Source organism: Actinia tenebrosa, unplaced genomic scaffold, assembly GCF_029948245.1.
Source record: "Actinia tenebrosa isolate PJP-AT-01 unplaced genomic scaffold, QUT_ActTen_1.0 PGA_scaffold4__44_contigs__length_22323623, whole genome shotgun sequence".
NCBI classification, from domain to species: domain Eukaryota; kingdom Metazoa; phylum Cnidaria; class Anthozoa; order Actiniaria; family Actiniidae; genus Actinia; species Actinia tenebrosa.
The window spans coordinates 5783327-5808106 of record NW_028292581.1 but is presented as its reverse complement, the minus strand read 5'-3'; the positions used below and the strand labels follow the sequence as shown (position 1 = coordinate 5808106).

The 24780-nt window shown below is 36.8% G+C and overlaps 2 protein-coding genes across 2 annotated transcripts; one reads left to right on the top strand and one right to left on the bottom strand.

Annotated features, from left to right (window-relative positions):
* Positions 1-236: 236 nt before the first annotated feature.
* On the top strand, positions 237-5960 carry LOC116296708 (zinc finger protein 830). Its single transcript, XM_089036509.1, has 12 exons — positions 237-341; positions 652-747; positions 1203-1283; positions 1872-1934; positions 2014-2056; positions 2544-2565; positions 2792-2940; positions 3502-3556; positions 3834-3891; positions 4218-4295; positions 4974-5050; positions 5501-5960. The coding sequence occupies exons 1-12, from the start codon at positions 249-251 to the stop codon at positions 5661-5663; spliced, it is 978 nt and encodes a 325-aa protein (XP_088892635.1). The 5' UTR covers positions 237-248; the 3' UTR covers positions 5664-5960.
* Positions 5961-9779: 3819 nt separating this feature from the next.
* LOC116296711 (uncharacterized) lies at positions 9780-24140 on the bottom strand. Its single transcript, XM_031704775.2, has 10 exons — positions 23818-24140; positions 21106-21194; positions 20569-20711; positions 20084-20136; positions 19523-19684; positions 18775-18894; positions 18390-18455; positions 17188-17368; positions 15209-15264; positions 9780-14621 (listed from the first exon to the last, which is right to left on the bottom strand). The coding sequence occupies exons 1-10, from the start codon at positions 23953-23955 to the stop codon at positions 13308-13310; spliced, it is 2322 nt and encodes a 773-aa protein (XP_031560635.2). The 5' UTR covers positions 23956-24140; the 3' UTR covers positions 9780-13307.
* Positions 24141-24780: the final 640 nt, after the last annotated feature.

Sequence of the window (24780 nt, the reverse complement as noted above, 5' to 3'; positions counted from 1 at the left end):
AGCCCAACCAAGAATTTTTTAAAAACGTTTGAGTAAATTTTTGTTTATTTAGCGAAAAGAAAACTTATGTTTATTATTCTTATAGCCTTTGATATTCATAATTACCTTAGAAAATTAGGGGGAAAATTTTTTTTAAATCTGCTGATACGTTTTTTTTTTAATTTTTATTGTTAATTTTCCCGCGCTCTCCGCGGAGTCTCCGCAAAAACAAACATTGCGCCGAGACTGGTAACTAATCAAATTTCAAGATGGCGACCAAGAAGGTAGATTTTCGTCGTCTGAAAGAAGAGCGAGAATCGCAGAAAAACAAAAAGAAAATCGAATCACCATTAGCAAAATATCCTTTTAAAAAACCAAATTAGGTGATTGTAAATTGTTTTTCGAATTTTTTTTTTCTTTGGAGAAAAGGACAAAATCTTGTGGCAAAGTTTCGGAACATAAAGAGGCATGAGACTTTTTTGGAGAGTCTATAGATTATTTGCTTACTGCTTACTTTATTTTCGATTCTTCGTAAACCATTGCAAGCTAGCACTTTGCTTTCTCAGAAGAGCTGCTGTTTTTGTAGTTTGTTCTTGTAGTTCAAGTTGGTTTGACAAGGAAATGCTCCTGAGAGGCATAGGCTTACATTTTTCCTTAATGCTTGATAGATATAATAGTTTAGGTCAATTGTTTTGTGTTTTATGTAATGCTCATGTCAAGAGTGACCTCCTGTGGAATGCACATGTGCAGAGTAAAAAACATAAAGAGGTATGGCTTACTGTAGACATTGGGTACCATATAACTGTTTATGGTTGTAACACTCACATTGCACTTGCATAAATAGGTATGGCTAACTGTGGGTACACTGCACTTACATGTTCTAGATAGGATGAAATAGAAAAGAACAGGATGGAATGGAATAGAATTGGAGTGGAGTAGAGTGGGAATAAATCGGAAGGAATAGGATTGTATGGAATGGAATACAACAGGATGGAATAGAATAGAATAAGTGGAATGGCATAGGATTGAATGGATGGAATACAAAAGAATGGAATAAAATACAATAGAATGGTATATAATAGAGTAGAATGGGATAGAATAGATTGTACTGGTAATACGAATGGAATATTCCATTAGTTAAGAGTGGAATGGATTGGAAAATTACAGGTACTGTAAGATGGGAGTTCAAAATCTTAAATTATTTAAAAAAATTATTATTACAGAACTTTGCAGAACTAAAGAACAAAAAGAATACTAGAGTAACACAACAAGTTAAGAAAAGCGACCAGCAACAAGGAAACCAGGTATGCAAGTACAATTGTCCCTTTCACAGTTCCCTGCGCCATCTTGAAAGGTAGCCGTACCTTTCCATTGAAGCAAGACAAGCATTGAGCTTGCAAATGATAGAGACCTTTTTTAACACCTTGGACAATTATTCACAGGTCTCTATCGTTGCAAGCTCACCGTTTGTCTCGCTTCGATGCAAAGGCCCGGCTACCTTTCCAGAAGACACAGGGAACCATGAAGGGGACAATTGTACTCTTTAGTTGGTCAAAAACTATGCTTTATTAGTGAACAGAACACAGTGCTGATGTCATCTGCGTGTGCAAAGTGTTGCTAGATCTTGTGACCATCTTTCTTTTTGCATAAATAAATTCAATACCAAAAAAAAAAAAGTAACTACATAATAAAACAAATGAAACGTCTTTTTCCATGTTCCGTTCAGTAATAAAGCACTTAGGAATTGCGTAAGCACTCAAGAAGTGTGAGAAGCACTTGCCTTCTTCATGCTTACGTCACTTCCTGCCTGCTTTATTACTGAACGGAGCACAGCAAAAGATGTTTTATTTGTAAAATAGCAATACCGTTGAATTAGGGACTCTTTTTTTCAGAAAAGCCCTACTTTTCTCAAACCAGCTGAACCACCAACATTAGAAAAAAGAAAAACTAACCAAGTAAGTAAGATTTCATTGGTAATGATAACAAGAACATAATATTTTCTAAAAATTTTTTTCTGTTAATTTTTTTCTCCAGCAAGGAGATGAAGAAAATGGAATTCCAAAAAAGAAAATAAAAGGTTTGGAAAAAAATAAAAAATCTTGAAAAAAGAACTAGATATCCAGCCACAGCTATGTGCAATGTCCACCCATATTCATGGGGTGCATGTGACATCATAACTGCCATAGTTTTGGTTGGCTTTGACGAAAGATTTGATCTTGGTGTCTTTTGTCATGTCAAGCAACATGGTAGCCATGTTTATTGTCTTGGGTTTTTTTTCATGGGAAGGAAATCATACACACCACCAATAATAAGGAATTCGTTTGAAATTTACATTGTTTATCATACAGTAATACTCCATTTTACAGTTTTGTTCAGTGACCACGAATAATATTTCCTAGCCGAGGCTGGAGTTTCCGCACATAGAAAAACTACAATGTTTATCATGCAAGGTAACTCCAACCTCGGCTATGAACTATTATTCGTGGTCACTGAATCGAACTGTAAAATGGAGTATTGTTTTTACTAAATGTAACATTGTTTTCTTTTGAATATAAAATATACAGCATCTACAGAACAGTCATCAAGGTACTTTATGCTCTGTTGTCATTGTGTGATTTTCTTTTATACAAAATATATCAATAATTCTTAAGCTTGGGCACAAGATTTTCTCATTTCAAACCACATCAATACCCTTGGGAATAAGATTCTTTGTTTGAGTCATATCCATATTCACATATCTTTTCATGCACAAAGATTAAACAAAGAAATATTGCTCTGTTGTTAAAGAGATTTATTGTGCCCTGTATTTCAGTTTACCATCAGACTTTTTTGACAACCCATCAAAACAAGTGGCAGGGTCATTAACAAACTTACCGTCAGATGATAGTGATGATGAAGATGATGATGATGATAATGCACAAGATAAACAGCAAGCAGTATCAAGTTCAGGTTTACCAGCAGGTGTTTATTTATATATATTTTCAACAAATATAATAATACAGATAATGAAAGATAAATTGGAGAGCTACAGTGGGAATGAAGACATTCTTCTCCATTTGCAACGAATTTCATGAGTGGTTTAAAAAAATACATAGGATAAAAAGTATGACTATAGATGGGTCTTTCAAATAATAATTCAAAGAAAACCTAACCAAACAAAAGTAGTGCTTTAATATGAGGAAATCAAAAAGCAGGTTCTGAATGACAAAGTCTTACTTTAGGAATGTCTTACAATGGACATTGCCTTTGGGGGAAAATGAAGAAATTTAATTCGATCTTAATTCATGGATTTAAACCCACAACACTTGAGTGACCACAAAACAATGGCTTGGAGTAAGTTTGGACTTGATAAAATACAATAAATGCATTGAACATGTCAAGTCCAGCCTAGACTTGGAACCACTGTTTCATGGTCACTCAAGCAAATTTAGGAAAGCCAAGGTGTACATTAATATATGGATATGGATATTTTAAAGCTAAATATATCTTTTAAAATATCTTTTTCAATGTTGCCATTTTTAGATTTCTTTGACAAAAAAGAGGAAAAGGACAAAACAAATTCAGAGGAAAAACCTAGGTAACTACTATTTCTTATGCTCACGCCAACAACAGCACAGACTGAGGGCTTTCGAATTCAGAATGTTTTGGAGTAGGTAGTTATAAGTCTGAAGTAGCTGCCTGTGACCCGATACAAAGAACAGAAGGCATCTTATAGAAAAGAAAAAGTAGCCAGTGGCTAACTTCAAAGCAAATGCCCCGGTGGAATCAAGCTTATTCTGAAAGCCCCGTGGCTATCAATTTTGTTTGTTTATGTTAATTTGTCATTTGAGTCAACGTTCTTTACTGTTTTACAGGAAACCTTCAGAGGATATACCGGAAGGATTTTTTGATGATCCTAAATTAGATGCAAAGGTACAAAAACCATTTTTTAATGAGATATTTTTGTACTCTTACATTTATATTTTTGCAAAATCGTTAAAAATTTTGCTTTTGGTTGACTGTTGACTTTGCACAATACATTTCATCAATCAATATCCAATCAATACTTTATTATTTTATTTATAGCTATAATGAAATATGAAAATATAACTACATATATCGGCAGCCTTAGGGCTTATGAGGATCTGCTGTTAAACAAAGATGTGGATAAGGAAAACTACTAAATAGTAATAAATAACATTGTTATTTTAATTTTAGTTTTAGTTTTATTTATTTATTTTTTATTTATTTTAACACAGGCCAGAAAAGTAGAATACAAAGATCCAGTTGAATTAGAGTGGGAAAAATTCCAAAAAGAAATTCAAATGGCAAACCAGGTAGAGTTGTTACTTGTTTTTATTGCTGGGAATAGCATGCGAGTCAAAAACAGGTCTTTAATTTAAAGGGCATTTTTCATAATACAATAGTTCCCTGTGTAGAAGGCCCCCTGGGGTGACTCAGTGGTAAAAGTATCAGGTATGGTCATTGGTATCTCTTAGGAGTAAAAATCAGCAAGTTGGTATCTTTTAGGGTTTTAAAATTGAAATTTAGAATTTTTGCATATCTTGGTATCTTTTAGGGTATCTCTTAGGGGTAAAAAATCGTCCAAACACACCCTTTTCAAAGGAATTCCAGTACCTTTTAAGAGTATTTTTGAAAATCTCTGACAAGTATACCTAATACTTTTACCCCAGCAGCCCCCCTTCCTCCCTGGTAGAAGGATAGCAAGCTATATTGCCATTTTCCTGTGCTTTGAGGGTTTTCCGGGTTCCCTGGCTTTCCTCCCTCCACAAAAATCAAATTCTAAATTCCAATTGGAATTTCAGTGGATGAAGAGCCACTGTGGAAATGCCACTATTAAATTTTTTATTTGTGTATTTCTTTATTTTAAAAATAGTGAAAAACTAGTGAATGGAATTCATTGGAAAAACACTGTAGAATACCCAAGTTGATATTTACTAAATCATGCTTAGAAAAAAATGGCAGTATATCGTTTTTACATTTGTTTAATATAGGTATCTGAGGCTTTGGTTGAAGAAGATGATGAGGTCGCTCGAATTGATCGGCAATTGTATGAACTGAATGAACAGAGGTTAGTAGATAAAAGAAATGTCAGTGATCAAAGCAGAACTTATTTACAGCATTCAGTATACACACTATGAGAACCTTTTTGTCACCCATCGTGAGGTAATGTTAGAGGCAGAACACCCCATACTGAAAAGGTTGACAATCGTTTGACATCTTTCACTTGAGCACATGACAATATCACGTTTTTAACGCTGAATATAACAGGATAGTGAATAATTCTGGAGTTTAAACTGTTTTTTGTCCACTAATTTTATACATCCATGTATAAAGCTAAATATATGTTTTTAAAATACTCGACTGGGATGGGCTAATTTTTATAAGAATTTGTCTAGTGGTTGGTGTGGTCGCACTGTAAGCGAAATCCTCTCTTCATATGTTAAATCAAGCTTCTCAAAATTCTAAAAGTTTGCTTAGGAGATTAATTAAAACTTGGTTTCATTGTCCTTGATTACAGGGAATATTTCCTCAAGGCTAACCAACTAAGAGATAAACAGTCCATCATCAAAGAGAAAATAGAAGAGATAGCAAAAGAAGAGAACAAACAAGACGATAGTACGAGTAGCGATAGCGAGGACTTCGAAGAGTTCTTCGACTGGAGAGCGAAAAAAGTCTTATAAAAAATATCCAAAAATTAGTTTTCTAAATAAATTAATAAGTGTCAGACTTTAAAAAAAGTCATTGGAACTACAAGAAGTTCCCTCTTAACATTTCCCGATAAGGCGTGTCTCTTTTGGGATAAAAATATGTCATGACTTTTTATAGCGTTCACCCTGAAGCAATCACAATGCAAGAAATCTCAAACTATCCAATCATATTGACGGAAGAAGAAAGCCATATGAGAGTTGCACTATTGCAACTTTTCCCGGTCATACAAGAGTAGTTTCGAGAATAAAGAAAAGTGTATCGGAGCTTTATTCTATAGACCTAATTCATTATTTTCCCATATCAGACCACGTGTCATTCCCTAGTATATTGTTTCTTTGTTTAACGTTTGCGCATGAGAAGACACATGAATATGGATACAACTCAAACGAAGAATCTTAGGCCCCGTCCACACTATGCCGGATAAATTTGAATCCGAATTTTTATTTATTCGGTTAGGCCTGCCGTCCACACTAGTCCGGGCGAATCCGGAACAATTCTTCACCGAAAACGATTTTTTTCGAATACGGTCTCCAGAGTGGAACAATTTTAAAACGCCGGCTAGCCGTATTAGTGTGGACGGAGAACATTTCGTATCAGGAACTTTTCGAATACGATGACGTCATGATTGTCATGGGAACTTGGCGGGAAGGCTAAAAATTTACCGTGGGCTCAATTTCAGCTTCGATGCACATGCTCAGATGATGTGCAATGAAGCGTTTTTGCCGCCTCTGATCGGACTAGTGTGGACGCGAAACATTTTATCCGTTTTCAGTCATGTGTGGACGGAAAACTTTTTTTTCGGTTTCGGTGTGAAAGTTGCGGATTCAAATTTATCCGGCATAGTGTGGACGGGGCATTATTCTCAATCAATCTTATTCGTAATCATTTTCTCTTGTCTGAAATGGGCAAAATATTACGCCCGAGGGATTTGGTCCATTGTACATAAAATATACTAAAAGAATCTTTGCATTACAACAATACGTAGTATCGTTAATAAAAAAATAGAACTACAAAGTACTTTCATTTCCTGCCCTCATACTTTCGAACAGAATTCCTCATTTTTGCGGTTTCCTACAAAAAGGTTTCTTCTAATTTGTAAAACATTTCATTTTCATCTTAAGCGACTACCATTTTGTAAATTAACGATAATGGGTTAAGCGGTCAGGAAATTCATTCCCACAATGAAATAAGTCGTTTTTGATCAAAAATACTACCAGACCTCTTCCTGTTGTTTCGAACCGTGTATTAGTGGTTTCAGTGTATTTTCGGTTTCATTACACCCTCTCGCCGATCTTCTCAAAAATAGCCCGACTATAATGTACTCTTTCTAGCCGGGTTTACTCAAAATATCAACTCTGAATAACTGTTTCTGATAGATTAATAAACAAATAAATGTTAGAAAAAGCCGAGGTTAATTGAAAGATAGAGGACTTTATCGTATATTTCAATTGGTTTTAATTTTAATTCAATTTTTTTTCGGTGTCCTCAAAAGTATATGATTACCATAATAAACGTATCAGAGTTCATAATAAAAACTGCTGTCATTGACGAAGGATTTTGGTGGTGCCGAGTTTTTCTGGTACCTGCTTGCTAAAATAAGTACTTCACTTGATGTAATACGGTATATTATTAGCCTTCTGAAACGCTCAACTTTGCAAACCATTTACGAGGCATTTTTCAGGTAAAGTATGGTTGAATGTGGTTTTTGATCTTTGGTTAAGGCTTCAGCACCAAAAGACAACATTCCGGAGTAGTGCTTTAATTTATCTGTTCGACGAATTGTAGAAAACAGACCACTATAAATACGACGATGGTTCATCAATATGGATTGGATGTCGGTGGTGGAGCTGCTCGCTGGATTGACAAGGATCGTAAAAAGGGAATCAATAAACGGCAAACAGACGAGGCTCCTTTAGCTGAAGAAAAGAGGAAGACCTTCAAATTCTTTACGTATTTTGTGTTTTTATTTTACGTACTGACAGACAAGAGAGAAAAAATTTACGCCAAGAGAAAGGGTTAATAGCAGAGTCGTATTGAATCGTATTGTTCGTTCAAAATAAGCATGGAGAAGCATGAAAGCTCACGAGGCTTAGCTGTGACGCAAGATATGCAGAAAGAGGAAAATGGCCAAACCGGAATTCATGCTGGAGTGTGACATAATTAAAGCCAAAATTTCTAACACCAGAATTCCTAAGATTGCTGCAAAAATAAAGGTAAAATGTGAACTGAAGTAACGCCACCTCTGATATATTCCTGTATTTGTACGTATTCACGTCTAAAAATGGACAGCTATCAGGAGGTTCGCGGATCTTTTAGTCAGGCTTGTAGAATAGACTACGAAATATAAAATGTAAGTCACATTACACCTTTTGCTGTTCATTAACAGAAAATGTACATTCATTTGTGCCAATAGTTGTATCAATAACGTGTAATGTACTTTCATCAACACCACAAGTAACATCATTAGCGCGAATCAACTTTCAATAACGATAATTGAATATGCGTGTACATTCATGGACATCAATGGACAATCAATAGCGCGTTCGTACATTCATATGCGCGGAATGTATTTTCTTGTGCGCGAAATTCAACTTCAATAACACCAATTGACAGACAATCATTTACCCAAAAGTGAAAATTCATTAGTGCTATTAGCATAATCATTGACAATCTATAACGCGTTTGGACAATCATGAGGGCCAACGTTATATTCTATAGCGTGGTTCGACAAACATTTGCATGATTCGAATGAACAATAAGAGAAATAAAACAATCATTAGCGATTTTTAAAAAACTATTTTAGCCTTCAATTTCTTCGCCATTTATACATCGTGGCAAATACGTTTGCATATATCTGAACCACTGATCACATTTAGCGATAGTGATGGTTGCCACATTTCTCTGGAACCCTTCCCTTCCACAAACATTTGCATGATTCGAATGAACAATAAGAGAAATAAAACAATCATTAGCGATTTTTTTATCACTTTAAAACATATAAAAAACTCAGGAAACTGCCTCCATAATAGCGGCTGCGTAGGAGAATAGCAATTAGCTCACTTAAAGCAGCAATCAAAGCCGACATCAGCCGTCCAGAGATCCAACAACATACGAACTGTATTGGGCTGAGGCAAGACGACAAGGGATTGCTCTAGGTCTCTACAGAAAGCAGTTGCTAATGGAAGGGTTCCAGAGAAATGTGGCAACCATCACTATCGCTAAATGTGATCTGTGGTTCAGATATATGCAAACGTATTTGCCACGATGTATAAATGGCGAAGAAATTGAAGGCTAAAATAGTTTTTTTAAAAATCGCTAATGATTGTTTCATTTCTCTTATTGTTCATTCGAATCATGCAAATGTTTGTCGAACCACGCTATAGAATATAACGTTGGCCCTCATGATTGTCCAAACGCGTTATAGATTGTCAATGATTATGCTAATAGCACTAATGAATTTTCACTTTTGGGTAAATGATTGTCTGTCAATTGGTGTTATTGAAGTTGAATTTCGCGCACAAGAAAATACATTCCGCGCATATGAATGTACGAACGCGCTATTGATTGTCCATTGATGCCTATGAATGTACACGCATATTCAAATATCGTTATTGAAAGTTGATCCGCGCTAATGTTACTTGTGGTGTTGATGAAAGTACATTACACGTTATTGATACAACTATTGGCACAAATGAATGTACATTTTCTGTTAATGAACGGCAAAAGGTGTAAATAGGTAATGCGAAGCCGGTAAAGCCAAAATTGCAACTAACCGAAATACCACAAAAAAATTAAGCTTGTAGTTGTGTTTATATAATTAACGAAAATAATTGATACTTAAAACATTAAAAAAGTTTTCAACTGCAACAAAAGAAAGGGTAGCCTTGAATTAGTTGCCGTCTCTTCCTTCACTTGGATAGAATTTGACTTCAAGGTGCATGTATTCGTCCCCCCTCCCCTCCCCTCCCAGTTTTTCCCCCGACTCTTGACAGTATGAAATTTTTATACCATTCCCCGCGGCAGACGTACGATTAAAGGCAAGACAAATCAAGAATGCAAGAAGATAATTCATCATCTACTTATGCATATCGCTGTCATATCATTTAATCGCAAGAGTGACCAGCATTTCAGCTCCAAGCTTTTACATTTACTATTTGCGGTTTAGTCTCGTATGAGTGGGAAACATACGGTATTAGTTACAGCACATACACAGTACGACAGGCCGTAACATGGAAATGGCTTCCCACAATGTCTTAGAGTAATTCATCCAACCACAATACAACGCTTAATCATGGATGGATATGGTAAAGATACGGTATGTGCGGCTACAAATTAGCTGTGTAGTTTACCACTCATACGGAAACACCACTCTACGATGCATTGCACTTAATACGGAGGGCCATAGCGACCTTGCTGGACGAATGCGCATTACAGCGCTCCCCGAACACGCGCTAGAACGTACGATTTTCTGCCTCGACGAAATAAAGTTTTCGTGGTCGCACCCGTATGCAGGGTGATTAAAATCATTAAATTTCTTATTTCCGAAAGATAAGTAATAAATTCTCAGGCCAGGCTCCATATATCCGTGGAAAGACTGGTAACGACACCGTGGTGCATAGGATTGTGGGCTTGAATTTGGTACGCGAGGTGGCAAAGCTTTTTGATCTCGTTTGCAAATTTTTCCCAACAATCCATGCACCAGGAAGCCGCCATAAGTCTTTGTACTGTGAAAAAGTGTATGGTGATTGCGATTTCATTTGCTGCGGTTTTCGATATTCTGCGAACTCGGAAATTGCGAGCTACACGCTGAAATTTGCTTTTTTCGCTGCCGCCGATCAAAAATAATAAGTCAGAACCTTTTATGTTCTCGACTGGAGGAACACATCACTACACAACTTTCTTCATATTCTCTACTTTCACATCCCCATAATACTTTGCGTCTTTGGGGGTAACCAGAGGGTAAAAACCCACTTATTTTGCTGAAGGCTGATTAGACAATGTTGACAATACCTTGTTTGGTATCCAAAAATAAAATGAAGAGATAAAAAACAGAAAAAGATAGAAGCTTGAAGACGTTTAACGTAAATTTTAAACATTTTTTCGTAAGTCAATACATTTTCTATAAGACCAAAACTCTTGATGATCTGTACACGCAAAAAAAACTTGGAATAAACTGATAATCAGTATTGTACAGATAAAAGCATGTATAGTATAAATTTAATTAAGAAACCTTTCGAATTGGGACAGTTTTTTGATTGGTTACCCCCCAACGACGTAAGGCATTATGGGGATGTGAAAGTAGAATACACAACTTCCTTTGACATACTTATACATGTTCAACGAGAAGTACTTTTAATTCTACCCGACACACTACTAGCTTTTATTACATTTTAAAACCACAGCTCATATATTCATGTTCATTCTGGCCTGAATAATCAAAATTCGTAATCCACGATCGTTTCTACAATATGTATTACTACCATTATCATTGAAGTGCGACCAGCGAAGTTTGATTTCTCGTTCACCAACTAGCATTGTAACGACCGTCAATCAAAGAACTGCAATTAATGAAATAATATCCCGAGGGAGATTTTAGACTGATATAAAGATTTTAATCCTGTAATATAATTCCCAAAAAAATTTAATTCAGGCTTTTGTTTTTGACACTTCAACGATAATGGTACTAGTGATACTTTTCATAAGCGACATCTCTAGAATACAAAATGATCAAAATTTTTCCATTTGTAACTTGGACATGTGCACGATCCTGAAATAGTGCGTAATCCTGGACAAGTGTACAATCCCGCAATCCAGGACAAGTGTACAATCCTGCACAAATTGCACAATTGGACAAGTGTGCAATCCCCGACAGGTACACAATCCTGCACAAGTACACAATCCTGCACAAGTGTGCAATCTTGGACAAGTGCGCAATCCTGGACAAGTGCGCAATCCCCGACAAGCACACAATCCTGCACAAGTGTGCAATCCTGCACAAGTACACAATCCCGAACCAATGCCCATGCATTCCTTGAAGCATACTTATACATACACATGCATACATAATGCATAAGAGCTCTGCTTGTCGTATATTGTATTATTATATATGTATATATCTTTCCCTTGACTGACGAGGATCTCTATTACTACGTACCGCAGTCTAGCGAATAAGGAGTGTCCAGCACCACCTATTTAAATACCAAGTCATATATATATATATATATATATATATATATATATATATATATCGTGCTACAGTAAAAAGACATTTACAGAAGTAAGCGATAATAGGTAGAATTAAAAAGCATAATACTAAATAGAATTTACCCTTCGTAAAAGTACACCCAGACTAGACCTGTAAACTAAATGAATGTCATCTAAATACGCTCCTTTTGTTGTGCTGAGTGTCCACGTTTGCGCAAAGAATACATTTTGTATGACAAGGACAATAGTACAGACCTTTTTCTGAGTAGAGTGAGGACATTTAACCCGTGAAATAAAAATTACTAGTCAACGTGTAATAGTGAAACAGACACAAAAGAAAACAATGGTCTACTAATGGTCTACTAAAGTGTATTAGTCTAATATCTATTCACGGGTTTAATGACTTCAGCCTCTAAAGAAGATGGTACATTGAAGCCTAGCTTTGGTAGAAAACATCTTTTGTTCGCTATATCTTATAGTGTTGTTTTTACCCAAGCTTGATCATGATGCATTAATTTTATCGAACTCATGAGGCCTAATGGCATGGCTTGATATGGCACTGATGTATTGTTAAGCCAATCAAACACTATTGGTTACTTAGCGACTACTGGTTACTTAGCAACTACCGGTTACTTAGCAACTATACGTTACTTAGCAACTACTGGTTACTTAGCAACTACTTGTTACTTAGCAACTACTGGTTACTTGGCAACTACTGGTTACTTAGCAACCAATGGTTACTTAGCAACCACTGGGTTCTTATTCCTTATTGGTTAATACGTCTGTGGGAATCATGCATTCATACGAAATCTGCACTTCACTTCTACTTGGGCTGTCATTATTAAAAGTCAAAATTAACACAAGCAAGGATTGGCAACAAAAGAGAACGTACACCTGCTAGTCTAACATTCTAATCTAAACACACACTTGTGTGCCACATCAAAAGTTAACACTAAAAATTATTGTTTCGTTTAAAACCTTGGCTTACGCACTTAAAGCCAAAGATAAACTATTATTATATTATTCACAAGCTGTTTACATGAAGGTTCGATGAACTAGGTGCATTAGGCAAGCTTTCTTTCCCAAGAGAACCGCAGAATTAGCCAAGTTGGATTAGTCAATATACTACCTTCACGTAAACAGCCTACGCACACCCAATTTAGAAGATTAAAATTTATGAGTAAATTTAATTGACAGCTTAAAGAATGATGCATCTGTAAGCATAGCAATGTTGGATATCATTTGTATAACAAAATAAAATTGAAGCATTATTTTCGCAAATTTTCATTTGGAATGGGTTAAGAAAATTGCCTGAAAATCTTCATGTTTTCATTGGAGATTCTTCACAAAAATCTCTGACGGTTATGTCATATTATATTATAATATTCCCATGGTATGCAAGCAATACAGTCTCAGGAATGTTCAGGCATGCGTACTTCAGTATGGTAGTCATGTAAAGTGTTATCATCACCCATTGGTCGAGAGAAAGGTCCTTGCTGTACCTTATGTACAACAGGAGAATCAAAATTTAAACTGACAACCGCAGCGTGTTCGACATGGGTACCAGGCTCTGACATTGACTCGGTTGCGTACGCCACATGGTTCCCAGTACCAGCACTTGAGTTGATAGCTGCTTCTTGTGCGTAGGAGGTCGGTGTTTGTGGAGTTGTTTTCATAGCATTGCCGACGTTCATTCCCATTGGCTTTTCGACTTCTGGGAATGGAAACTGGTTAACTTGGTTCACAGGCTCTGACACGCTGTAGGCCCCAGGCGCCCCTGTCAAGGCAGTTGAGTGAACAATTGTATCGTCTTGAACTTGAGCATAGGTAACGCAAGAAGTGGGAGTACGTGACACCTTTTTGACGGGACTTCCTTCTGATCCCACACATACAAGGGGTTTGACTCTATCCTCAGTGAACGAGAACTGGCCAACAGGCATGTTAGTGAAATCCAGTTTACCCTCTTTAGTTGGGCTGAATTCAACTTTAGATTTGGCTTCCAATTCTGCCTTCAATGAATTGTTAACCCTCGTCTTTCCCGTAGCCATTCGTTTAAGCATTTGTTTGCGGTTACAGAACCAGACCCGCACCGTGACAGGTTCCAGATTCACTTCCTTCGCGATCTGCGTTATTTCAGTTGAATTTGGTTTGGGATTTTGTTCAAAGTGCGATATCAGGACTCTTAAGACTTCGTTTGAGAAAGACGTTCTCCGCTTGCGCTTTTTGCAGACTCGCAAACCCTTGGAGCACTCTAGTTCCTTCTGTTCGAGCCACGTCTGCATGACGGGTTTCATTTTCTCCGCAGCTTTGAGCCCAAGGTTTTTCGACTCGAAACGTGAAATAAAAGACTGACTGTAAGACGGACCGTTTGTTCGAGACAACTCGAACCCGACGTCTTCTTGCGTATAACCCAAAGCGATCCTTCTAGTGCGGAACGATTCGATAAACTCCTTCATCTCGGCTGTAAGTGAGAGATCTGATAATATCCCAAACCTAGAAATACCCTTACCTCCAGAGGTGGGCGTGGTAGGGGTAGGAGGTATGCTTTCCTCGGAGATAGGTGAAACTGAAGGGGGTGAGTTACCTTCTTCATTCTTTCGTAATCGTATATGCGTCACTGTGGTGTTGGCGTTGGGGCTAAATCCTCCATATCCAGGGGAACAGCTATCTTGTGGTGTCAGGGGGGGTTGACTTGGCTGTACTCCATACTGTTGAAACTGTTGAACCTGCAAAAGTGAAGGATTAGCATTAAAACGCTAGAGTGATGCTGAAGTCTTCATCCGGAGTTCTTAATGTCTTTGGCGTAGATCTAACTAAAAGTAACGCACGTTTTGGTTGAGGGGAGTGTATGAATCCATGTAGTAACCTAGGGAGCTGTGTCCTAAGTTCACTAGCTTCTGATTGCTATCTACTACGCATGATCAATTTATCTAACGTTGGAAGATGAGATTCCAGCTATTTTTCACTTCGGGAATCTGCCTTGAGTTAGCCGTGCCCTAACTTTGATCAGCCCAGAGATTGTTTAAGGGTTTGATCTGTGAGATATCCAGACCCTGACTTTGAAAAGCCCAGAGGTTGTTTCAGGGTTCGATTTGTGAGTTAGCCATGCCCTGACTTTGATCAGCCCAAAAAATTGTTTCAGGGTTCGATCTGTGAGTTAGCCATGCCCTGACTTTGATCAGCCCAGAGGTTGTTTCAAAATATAGATAAAATGTAAAGCTTTAGCACGAAAGTAGCCAAATGTAATACAACCCTTTGATGAAGGTATAACTAAATATCTTGTTAGGTCAGGATATTGTTATCATTAACATACCTGAGATAAGTGAACTCCTTCCTGCAGTTGGCCAGGGATGTATTGTCCGTGTGTCCCTACCAAGAAGAAAATCCATACACACTAAGTGAGACCCCTTCCGTATACCATTCTCTATGATAATGTGACCCGTACAACTATTTATAATACACCGATCCCGAATTCATTGTTCTACCTCCCAAATTACTGTTGCTTTGTCGGGAACTTCAAGTCGCGTAAAAAATGAGCCAGCTCAATTAGAAGCCGTGGACAGCTGTTTTGGCCTGTCCTGGGCCTCGTCAGCACGGTGTGAGCTGGCAGAATCCCACGAAAAAGTATTACATGAGATGAGGCGGTAAGCCGTGTGGGATGGGCTCGGAAATCATATAATGCATGTTCTTATATGATTTCCTAGCCCATCCCACACGGCTTACCGCCTCATCTCTCATGTCTTAGAATCAATGCATCAAGGAAAAAATCTAGAACTACTGTACTAAAACATCTTATAGTGCGATTACATGGAGCAACTTTCTCTACAACTTGTCTAACAACGCCATTGCGAGACAACTTGCATGGAGCATTGCAGTGTGTAACCTACAGCGCAATTTTTTTTTTGTTTTTTTTTTTTGTTTTGTTTTGTTTTTGTTTGTTTGTTTGTTTTTTGTTTTGGTTTTTTTTGTTTTTGTTTTTTTGTTTTCTCGCTCTTCTCGTCTTTATCTTGTTTCCTTTTTCCTTTTTTGCTAATCAGCAATTGTGAGATAATTATTTCGCATATAATTGCATATAATTGTTTCGCAGGCCTTTTGGTAAACCAAAAATACTTACGTAACTTCCAAATATCGGGTTCTTTTAGAGAACTTTATCGAGAATTCTCCTATTATTCTCTTTACTAGATTAACAATTACTCGAATTCCTGTTTCTAAATTTGATTTTATTGCAGTTTTTTTTTGTAGAAAATCTTTCTGGTAATACATTTTAAAATTTTAGTTATTACTTTAGGGATAGAGTATTGCGGGCGCACGAAACCCCGAAGCTTGGAAATCTGAGCCATTATTACTTTTGAGCTAGAAAAAATACACTTTGTTTTGACAAGCGTCATTCCACGACCCGTTCCCCTCATAAATCACAAACCGGAAAAAGATTTTTTTTTCTCAATGGACTAAAGCACAAGAGAAAAACTAAGATCATTTTGCATATTCAGGATAAATTTAACACCATTCGCTAGGAAAGCTATCCCTACAAAAAACGATGCCTTGTGAATGAAAAATCTTTCTTTCTCAATGAACCAAAGGCCCAAAGCACAAGATAAAAAATAATATCATTTTGCATATATGTATTCAGGCAAAATTCAACGCCATTCGCTAAGCGGAGCTGTCACTACAAAAAACGATGCCTTGTGAATGAAAAATCTTTCTTTCTCAATGAACCAAAGGCCCAAAGCACAAGATAAAAAATAATATCATTTTGCCTATATGTGTATTCAGGCAAAATTCAACGCCTTCCGCTAAGCGGAGCTGTCACTACAAAAAACGATGCCTTGTGAATGAATGAACATTCAATGTTGCAAGCAGAAGGAAAATGAAACATTTTGGTAAAAAAATGTGGAAAGCATATGACGGAATTAGCATTAAATTAAAAGCAGATTGTTAAACGATTTATATGGTGTTCAACCTCATTTTATGTAACTAACTTTTGCATGATGACACAAAAATAATTCGATTATGGCATGAATTATATCTAAGGTACAATGTTTTCTTGGCGCGTGTAATTTAAGTTAACAGATACTCTTATCGTAAGATTGAGCAACAGATTGTATTTACACGCCAACAATTTGAGTTTTTAACACCAAAGGCATGCAAAATGTATCTCTGTTTATATGTATACAAATGGGTAGGAATTATAAACTTAAATGGCTCGAGTCTTCGACATTAAAGAGTATATCTCAAATGTGAACGAGTGCATATAGTGTCTTTATAATAAGAGATGTGATCCAGTGCTTGTACCTTGTATAGCCGAGCCAGAGATAAACCGATGGTGCATCTTAACAAGCTCCGTCACAATCTTAGCTTCAATCTCTTTTCCTTGTTCGAGTTCTTCATCAGACATCCACACTGCCATCTCATGTGCAGGCGTCACTATAACTACGGTCTTTTTACGCGTTTGTAATATATTAGACACCACCACCTTTAAAAATAATCAACACAATGCAATTTAATTAATGAATGTTTTAAAATAGAGTTAATTTTCGCGGACGTTATTCGGTAAAATCACGATGACCTGCCCTATCCGACCAAGATCACCCCCGGAAACCCTCGTTATATAACGGTTTTAATCAAAAGCAATTTCATCCAGGCAGTAAAATATGAGTTTTTTCCTCTTTTATTCCGACGAAGGACTGGCGTCCGAAACGTCAGCAAGTTTTTTTCATCTTTTCACGGTGTATAATTTACTTTTTTTATCATTAGAGTTTTACAGATATAATGCGAACAGGACACGCATGCGTAATGGCGGTAAATTTATACGAAAAATGAAACATATTTACGCATGCGTATAAAGTAGGTAATTGAATCATTGTGGCTTGCACTATTCAAGCTTAGGGGCCATTTATTAAGACTTTAGGAGCATGGTTTATGTGTTCTTTAAAATATAATTTAAATTCCCCACGGTAGAAGAATATTTCTGTAACTCTACCATATTTCTCCCCAAAAAATGACGAGCCCCCTCCACGGAACCTCCTTAAATACATTATTTTTGGGTTGTTATAAAAAAGTGGGGAAAATTGGCCTTGAATTCGAGAACTTTAGACCTTAGAACTTTATCAAGTAATTTGTAATACAAGATTATGTAACTGAAAGTAACTGTTTAATTTGTAATCGAGACTTACGACCGATATATCTGTCAACAAGATGCCTAGAGCACAATCTCACAGCTTGTGCAAAAGTTTAGAGTGGTTTTTGTATTCGTGGGAAACGAAAAGTATTAAAGCTTACTGATCTCTACAGCACGTGCACGGTAACACTGAAATGGCTTCCCATTGTCAGACAGTCATTTATCCAATCACAACGCGTAGTTAAAGCTAAGGTAGGATACGAAACAGCTACAAATATGCCTCTCGGTTTCCCACTCATACGAAAATCGCTTTCCCTCCGAGTCTTGTAGTCAATAACGTAGATTAACTGAAGAGTTGTGTGGGAGATCGACTCACTTGGTGGTTGTATTTATTAAGAGCTTCCCTAGCTTTCTTGCTGATAATATTCACATCTGTTTCGAGCTGTGGACAAAAGGTCATCAAGTATTTAGCATATCACTTTCTTTATGATGCAGAACATTTACTAAAAGACCAAAATTGAATAAAAAATATAAATTATTTCCCCAACATTTTATTAGCCATAAGTCCATTTGGGAATAAATCAGCTTAGAGTTGCAGATTCTGGAGTAATACATGCCAGAAACGAGGCACGACCGATTAAAAGCAATTTGAGTACAAAATCCTTTATAAATTCACTTCTAGAGATGGTGGTAGATACTGGTTACAATAATCATAATATATATATATATATATATATATAGATTACAGCATAAAGATTTACCTTAAATGAAACCACAAAGGCATTGTCAGCCCACTCTCTTACTAGAGGTGTCAACATTTTTGGCACTTGTTGCATTACTAGCTCAAGAGGACCACAATCTGATTGGATCTTGTGCTCAGCCTGCAAAGTTGGAAAACATATTTAAATGAGTTATTAAGTCAATAATATCCTCAATCTAAATCTATTGCCATTCTCTTACGACATTGGGTCCTAAAGGGGTAGGGGGCACACTGGGATAAAAGTATTGGGTATGCTAAACGTATCTCTTAGGAGTTAAAATCAGTGTGTTTTGTGAAATTTAGTATTTCTATTTCATTTTATTCATTTGAGATTTTGCTAGAAGGCAGGCTGGCGCTGCGCAATGTGACACTGGGTTCCCTTCAAGGTACCCTGATGTCTAGATGTTATCTTCTCTCTCCCATGTTTGCTGTTCTGAAGAGAAGTTGTGAGGAGAAAAAACTTCTGTTCACATCATCCAACTAGAATTTCACTTCCTTGTCCTTTGATTGATACAACTTAGCCCCCTTTTTTCATGTAAGCTAATCATATGGTATTTGTCAAACAAATAGCCTGCCTTTACAAACTGGTGTTTGAAAAATACCCGCATACCTTTAATAAGTAGATAAGTGCCTTTTATAATAATTTCAAAATAAAAATTACTTTATAACACTTTTTTGCAAAAAAGTTTTTGTTTCTATAGTTCTTTGATGAGTGCTCTTTGATGAGAGCTAATGTGCATTTTTCTTACCATGCTTTCTTCTGGTATGTAGAAATCTGAGACAGCAGCAGCAAGATAAAACATCACTTGTGAACCAAGATTCCCCAAGGCTTCAGCCATAGTTCGTAGTAAAAACAGATAATCTGACAAAGTATTGAACTCTACCAATAATAATGTCCCTAAAACCTGGACCTGAAATGCATAAGAAGATAAAAATGTCTCGATTATATTGTTCTGGTTTTCAATTCTTAATCAGTATTTTTCAAGCCTTGTCCAGACCAAGACTCATAATCTTAAAATATTGGAGCAAACTCAAAAAATCTTCAAATACATGTAGTTCAACCTTCTCAGCGGTACAGATGACCATCTAAAATAGTGGTCCCATCTCATTTAGAGAGAATAACCAAACAGGGCCACAGGTTTGTCAGTTGTGACTGACATGTCACTGATCTCTAAATAATGCTGCTCTACCCTGACCTTCACCTTTAACAAAATACTATCTGTCTCTTAATAAGCTACAGTACCAGGAGATGCAGCTCCACCCACCCATTGCCCTGCGAAGTGTCTAATACTATCTGTTCAATTTCTTACCTCGTGATACTTTTTTAATACATCCCTTATATTTGGTGCCCTACTTTCATCAACTGTCAAAGAAATATGAAAACTGTCAGCAGGACTGCCATATATTCTACATTTTACACAACATTTAAAATGTGAAATCTACCCTAAGAACTGAGTACTGTATATTCCAATTCAATCTGGTGCAGAGTGCTTTATCCATGAGCCTATGGCTTAGAAACTGCGCAATCACTACCTACATGTTCAACTTAAAATATATCATATTTCGGGACTGCTATAAATTCTACATTTTACACAACATTTAAGCTGTTAAATCTACTTTAAGAACTGAGTACTGTAAATTCCAATTCAATCTGGTGCAGAGTGCTTTATCCATGAGTGACTGAGCAATCACTACCTACATGTTCAACTTATGATATATTATATTTCCTTTTCAAATTGTTTTTACCCCATGCCCAAGCCAATCAACTGCTGTGCAACATATAATTAAGACCAACCTTCAATATGAAGTGCACCCTCATTATCTCCCTTGAATTCTAGAATATCCAGAAAATTGTCAGGTGAAATGTGTCTTGAGAAAGGCTGCAGGGAATGCTGCCTGAACAAGAAAATAACAGCATAACCTTGTTGAAGAAATTGTCTGGGTTACAATGGTTAAGAAAAATATAATTAGATACAATGATTGATCAAGAGCGTTTCTTGGCCTTAGAAGTCACTGGCTTTATACTTTTCACTTGGAATACTACTTTGACTGCAAAATTCCCTGTCCTGAATTCTTGGGACTTGAAACCCTAAGCTTTAGATTTCCTGCTTCTTCACATTCCTCCTTCTCACTTGCCTCTCCTGCTTCCTTTTATTTCCCTCCAGCCCCTCAACCTTTCTTTCTATATCCTTTCCCTGCCTCCTCCTTCAAATTCTGTTTTGTGGATGTACTATAAATATTATTAGAGAAGCAAAAGCATGAGCATTTTGAAATAAGGTTGATCATATGCATGAAGTGATGGGTGTACTAGTTGTTCTGTGTTAAAGGATACTCAGCAGAAGCTGCTCCTCTGGTTCCACTGCTAAAATTATCAATAAACCTGACGGTATTGCTCTCTAAAGGGACTGCTGTTCCACCAGACTGTAAAAAAGATTAAATATTTTAAATATCAGGGCTATTCGTCAACAAAACTTCCAGCTAGCCATGTCAGGTTTCCCACTCTAGATCTATATCATCATAGTGTTAAATTCTCTAATGCCCCCCCCCCCCCCTTATCTCTAAAGCTGTCATGCATCTGACCCACACAGTACCAGCAAAATGTTCTGCAACTGTACCGTGTACTAATTCTTCAGGTTTCTGGCTATCACATCCTTCGAATGCATGCATTGTCTGCCTGATCGTCCTGGTGGTTCCCAAAAGAAAAGCCTGTGGGGTAGGGGTAGGGGTAGGGGCGTCATTAGTTATCCGGACAACATGTCTGAGGCCCCGTCCACACGTATCAGCAATATTTTTTTGCAGATACAAAAATGTTCGCACCCACACGCAGCGTATTTGAATCGTTTTCACTGTCCATACGTATCCGGAAATTTCTTGATCTGCCCCTGATGCACGCTAGTGCCTAGTCCCTTTGACGGATAGTTTTTCTTATTGAGCATGCACAAAATCGTGTTTACGCAGCATATTCGAAAATTTGCAGATACGATCGTGCACACGTACCGTATTCGGAGCGCATTCCAAAATTTCCACTCTGGAGACCGTTTTCGAAAATTTCCAGATACAGGATACAAAAATTTCCCAACATGTGTGGACACAACCCGTGTCCGGAAAAAAAATTTGTGGATACAAAAATTTCCAGATACGTGTGGACAGGGCCCCGAGTCATATGAACCCTTTCTTCCATATTAATATTGTTGATTAATGGGTGATGACCATTTCTCTTCATTACTGGCATGGTCTCTCCAGGAGAAACTAAGAAAATAATGACATTCAACCTTATTAAAAGAACCCTACTAATCACAGCTAGCAAATTTCAAACAAAATCCTTCCATTCTTTTTTGCGAAAAATCAAGAGCATTACATGTACATGGCAATCTAGTCTGCATACTCTTTATTAGGGGAATCAATATTAATATTCATCACAAGAGGCTAAGAAAACATCTTTTAATTTCTGGATCTGATTGTTTAAAATACCATGGGTGGTCTATGCTGCTAAGGTGTTAGTTATCCTCATACCAATACAAAACTTATGGTAAGGAACTGGCATTTTACTCCCATCCAAGCTAGTATGATGTAAGTTGAGTTTGTTTGATGTGTTTTTCTCTCCTATACTATAAGGGATTTCTCTGGGTACTCCACTCTGGTTTTCCTCCCTCCGTAAAAAACAACAACATGTTGAGTTGAGAGTTGTGTGTATAGAATATTCGAATGTAGTAAGGAGTGTGTATGGAGGATACATGACCCCACAAGCTTCTAGCTTTAAAGCCTACCGTGTATAAATAAAAAAAGATTTATTCATTTATTTTATGTGAACAAATTTTGATAAGCCTATATATTAACAAATAAAGCAGCATTGTCAGAAGGTTTAGTGAATGGAAATAAAGAACACCTCTACATCCCTATACCCTAGAGACTTAGCTTTTCAAAATCATTCTCATTAGGTCCTTGGGGTCATAAAAGCTGATAATCCACAACGCTCACCAATATTGCCAGCTAATGATGGAATTCTTTGATGCAATAGCTCAAGAATGGCCTTCCCAGAATGTAAAGATCGTTAAATCAATAATGTTCGAGTGAACTCTTGTCCTAAACAAAAGGCTTTTGTTTTCTATATAGACTGTAGTGATTTGATAAGACAAAACTGAAATGTAAATAATAAAGGACGCTCGCATCAAAAAAAAACATAGATTTTTTCTCACGGACGATCAAGCAGCTATGGAAACATTGGATGAAAAAATACATCGCATTAATATAAAGATAGTACTTATAGATCTGATTTTAAAAAGCCTTGGTTATGACAACTGAGCAGATTTGGAATTAAAATTCAAAGCATAATATCGGGATTTGCTAAATTTCAGCTGTAAATCTACAAATGTAATAAAAGCGTATTTTATTTGCATTTATAAAGAAAGATCGTTCTTTTTTTCTTCGAGTTTCTTATGGTATGAATTGGTCTCTAAGTCTAAATATATCTCTACACAGTGATAGTCATGATTCGAGATACGGGTCAGTAGACAACGAGTCAAGAACCCAAGCGTTGACCACGAGCTGCAATCAAAATGGCTTTTAACGACAAGAACATCTAAAATAACAAACCAAAAACCAACTGATCGTCTTCATATTCTATTAGTCCGGTTAAATCATGAACACAACGCTGTGCGTTGAGCATTTGAAGAAATTTTGGTCGAAAATGGCCGTCATTCAAATGCAAAGCCCATGCAAATTGTCCAAGCCGAAGCGAATTATTTAAAACGCCTTCCAATAAGCTCTTATGATCATTTCTTGGCTGATGAATTTCGTTCAAACCACCTATAAGATGGCACGGCAAAACCTGTAAAAGACCTTTCTTCCGCCTCCTAGAAATCTCCTGTTGAGGAGTCTCGACTTTCAAAGCGAACAAAGCCTTTGTGCTGCGAGGTTCATAATGTATACGAGAAGAAAATGTTTAAAGCATAATCGAGAAATTATCCCCGTTGTTATGCATAGCATTAAAGAACCAGCCTCGACCAAGTTGGACCCGATTTGATCAAAAACTGACTTCACTTACCGTTATTAGCACAACATTCCTTCCCGCAGCTCTGTGGTTCACTGCGAATTCGGCAACGATGGTTTTCGTTTCTTTAAGGCTTGCAGGAGCAGTTTGTTTCGAGAAATATTCCTCCCAGTCGGCCATATTGATTTTCATGAATTATATGCTCATTACGTATGCGAATTCTGTAAAAAAACCTCAAAAACCTCACTTAAATCTCGCGCAATACCCTCTTGGAATCGGCGGTTATTAAATTCATGATATGTTCGGGGTAAGGCAATATTTTTGGATGCAAAATCGATCGAAAATCTTAACAGATGTTAATTTGAAGTGTAAGAAAAGCCAAGATATTACCAGCCCAGAAATAATTAGCATATTTTATGACGTGTTTACATTTGGACCAATCAGGACGCGTAAGTTCGATTGGTTCCCCATTTTAGAGATTTGCCGAGACCGAAGATTTGATATGCAAATCAAATCCACAACCAAACCCTTGAAAATGAATTACATCCCCAGCGCCACAACAAACAACTCTCATGATAATTCATACAAAAGCAAAAAGGAACCTCACTAACTCGTCTCATATCTTTCATGGTCTAGAAAATTAAGATTTTTTTCTCTCCGCAAAGTTAAAGATTACAACTATAAAGCCTAAAAAAAATTCTTGGCTCCCTGATATGAAGTAGAACTTTTGTGATAATTCGTTTTAGGTAAACAGAAATTTTATGTTGTTTTACAGGAAGCATTTGACAGAGTACATTATTGGAGATGAATTATTTAGTATCCGACACGGGAAAATGTAATGCAAATCCTCGTTAAAATTTTCTATTTTTATTTCTATGAATTCCCTTCAGTTCACTCACTACTATTCATAGTATATTAATTTCGACTTTTCTAGACTCTTGATCTAATATGGCAAAGATCACGAAATCAGAAATCCCAGAAACCTAAAAAGTTCTTTTTCCTAATTACCTTATTTAT

What these genes read in the sequence shown, in the direction of transcription:
- LOC116296708 (XM_089036509.1), top strand. Translation starts at nt 249, where the DNA reads ATGGCGACCAAGAAGGTAGATTTTCGTCGTCTGAAAGAAGAGCGAGAA. An exon ending in AATCACCATTAGCAAAATAT is followed by an intron (nt 342 to 651) that starts CCTTTTAAAAAA and finishes CTTGATAGATAT; the next exon opens with AATAGTTTAGGTCAATTGTT. An exon ending in AAATTCAAATGGCAAACCAG is followed by an intron (nt 4,296 to 4,973) that starts GTAGAGTTGTTA and finishes TGTTTAATATAG; the next exon opens with GTATCTGAGGCTTTGGTTGA.
- LOC116296711 (XM_031704775.2), bottom strand. Translation starts at nt 23,955, where the DNA reads ATGAAAATCAATATGGCCGACTGGGAGGAATATTTCTCGAAACAAACT. An exon ending in GGGTGCACTTCATATTGAAG is followed by an intron (nt 20,137 to 20,568) that starts GTTGGTCTTAAT and finishes TTTCTTTGACAG; the next exon opens with TTGATGAAAGTAGGGCACCA. An exon ending in CCTTTGTGGTTTCATTTAAG is followed by an intron (nt 18,456 to 18,774) that starts GTAAATCTTTAT and finishes TTTTGTCCACAG; the next exon opens with CTCGAAACAGATGTGAATAT.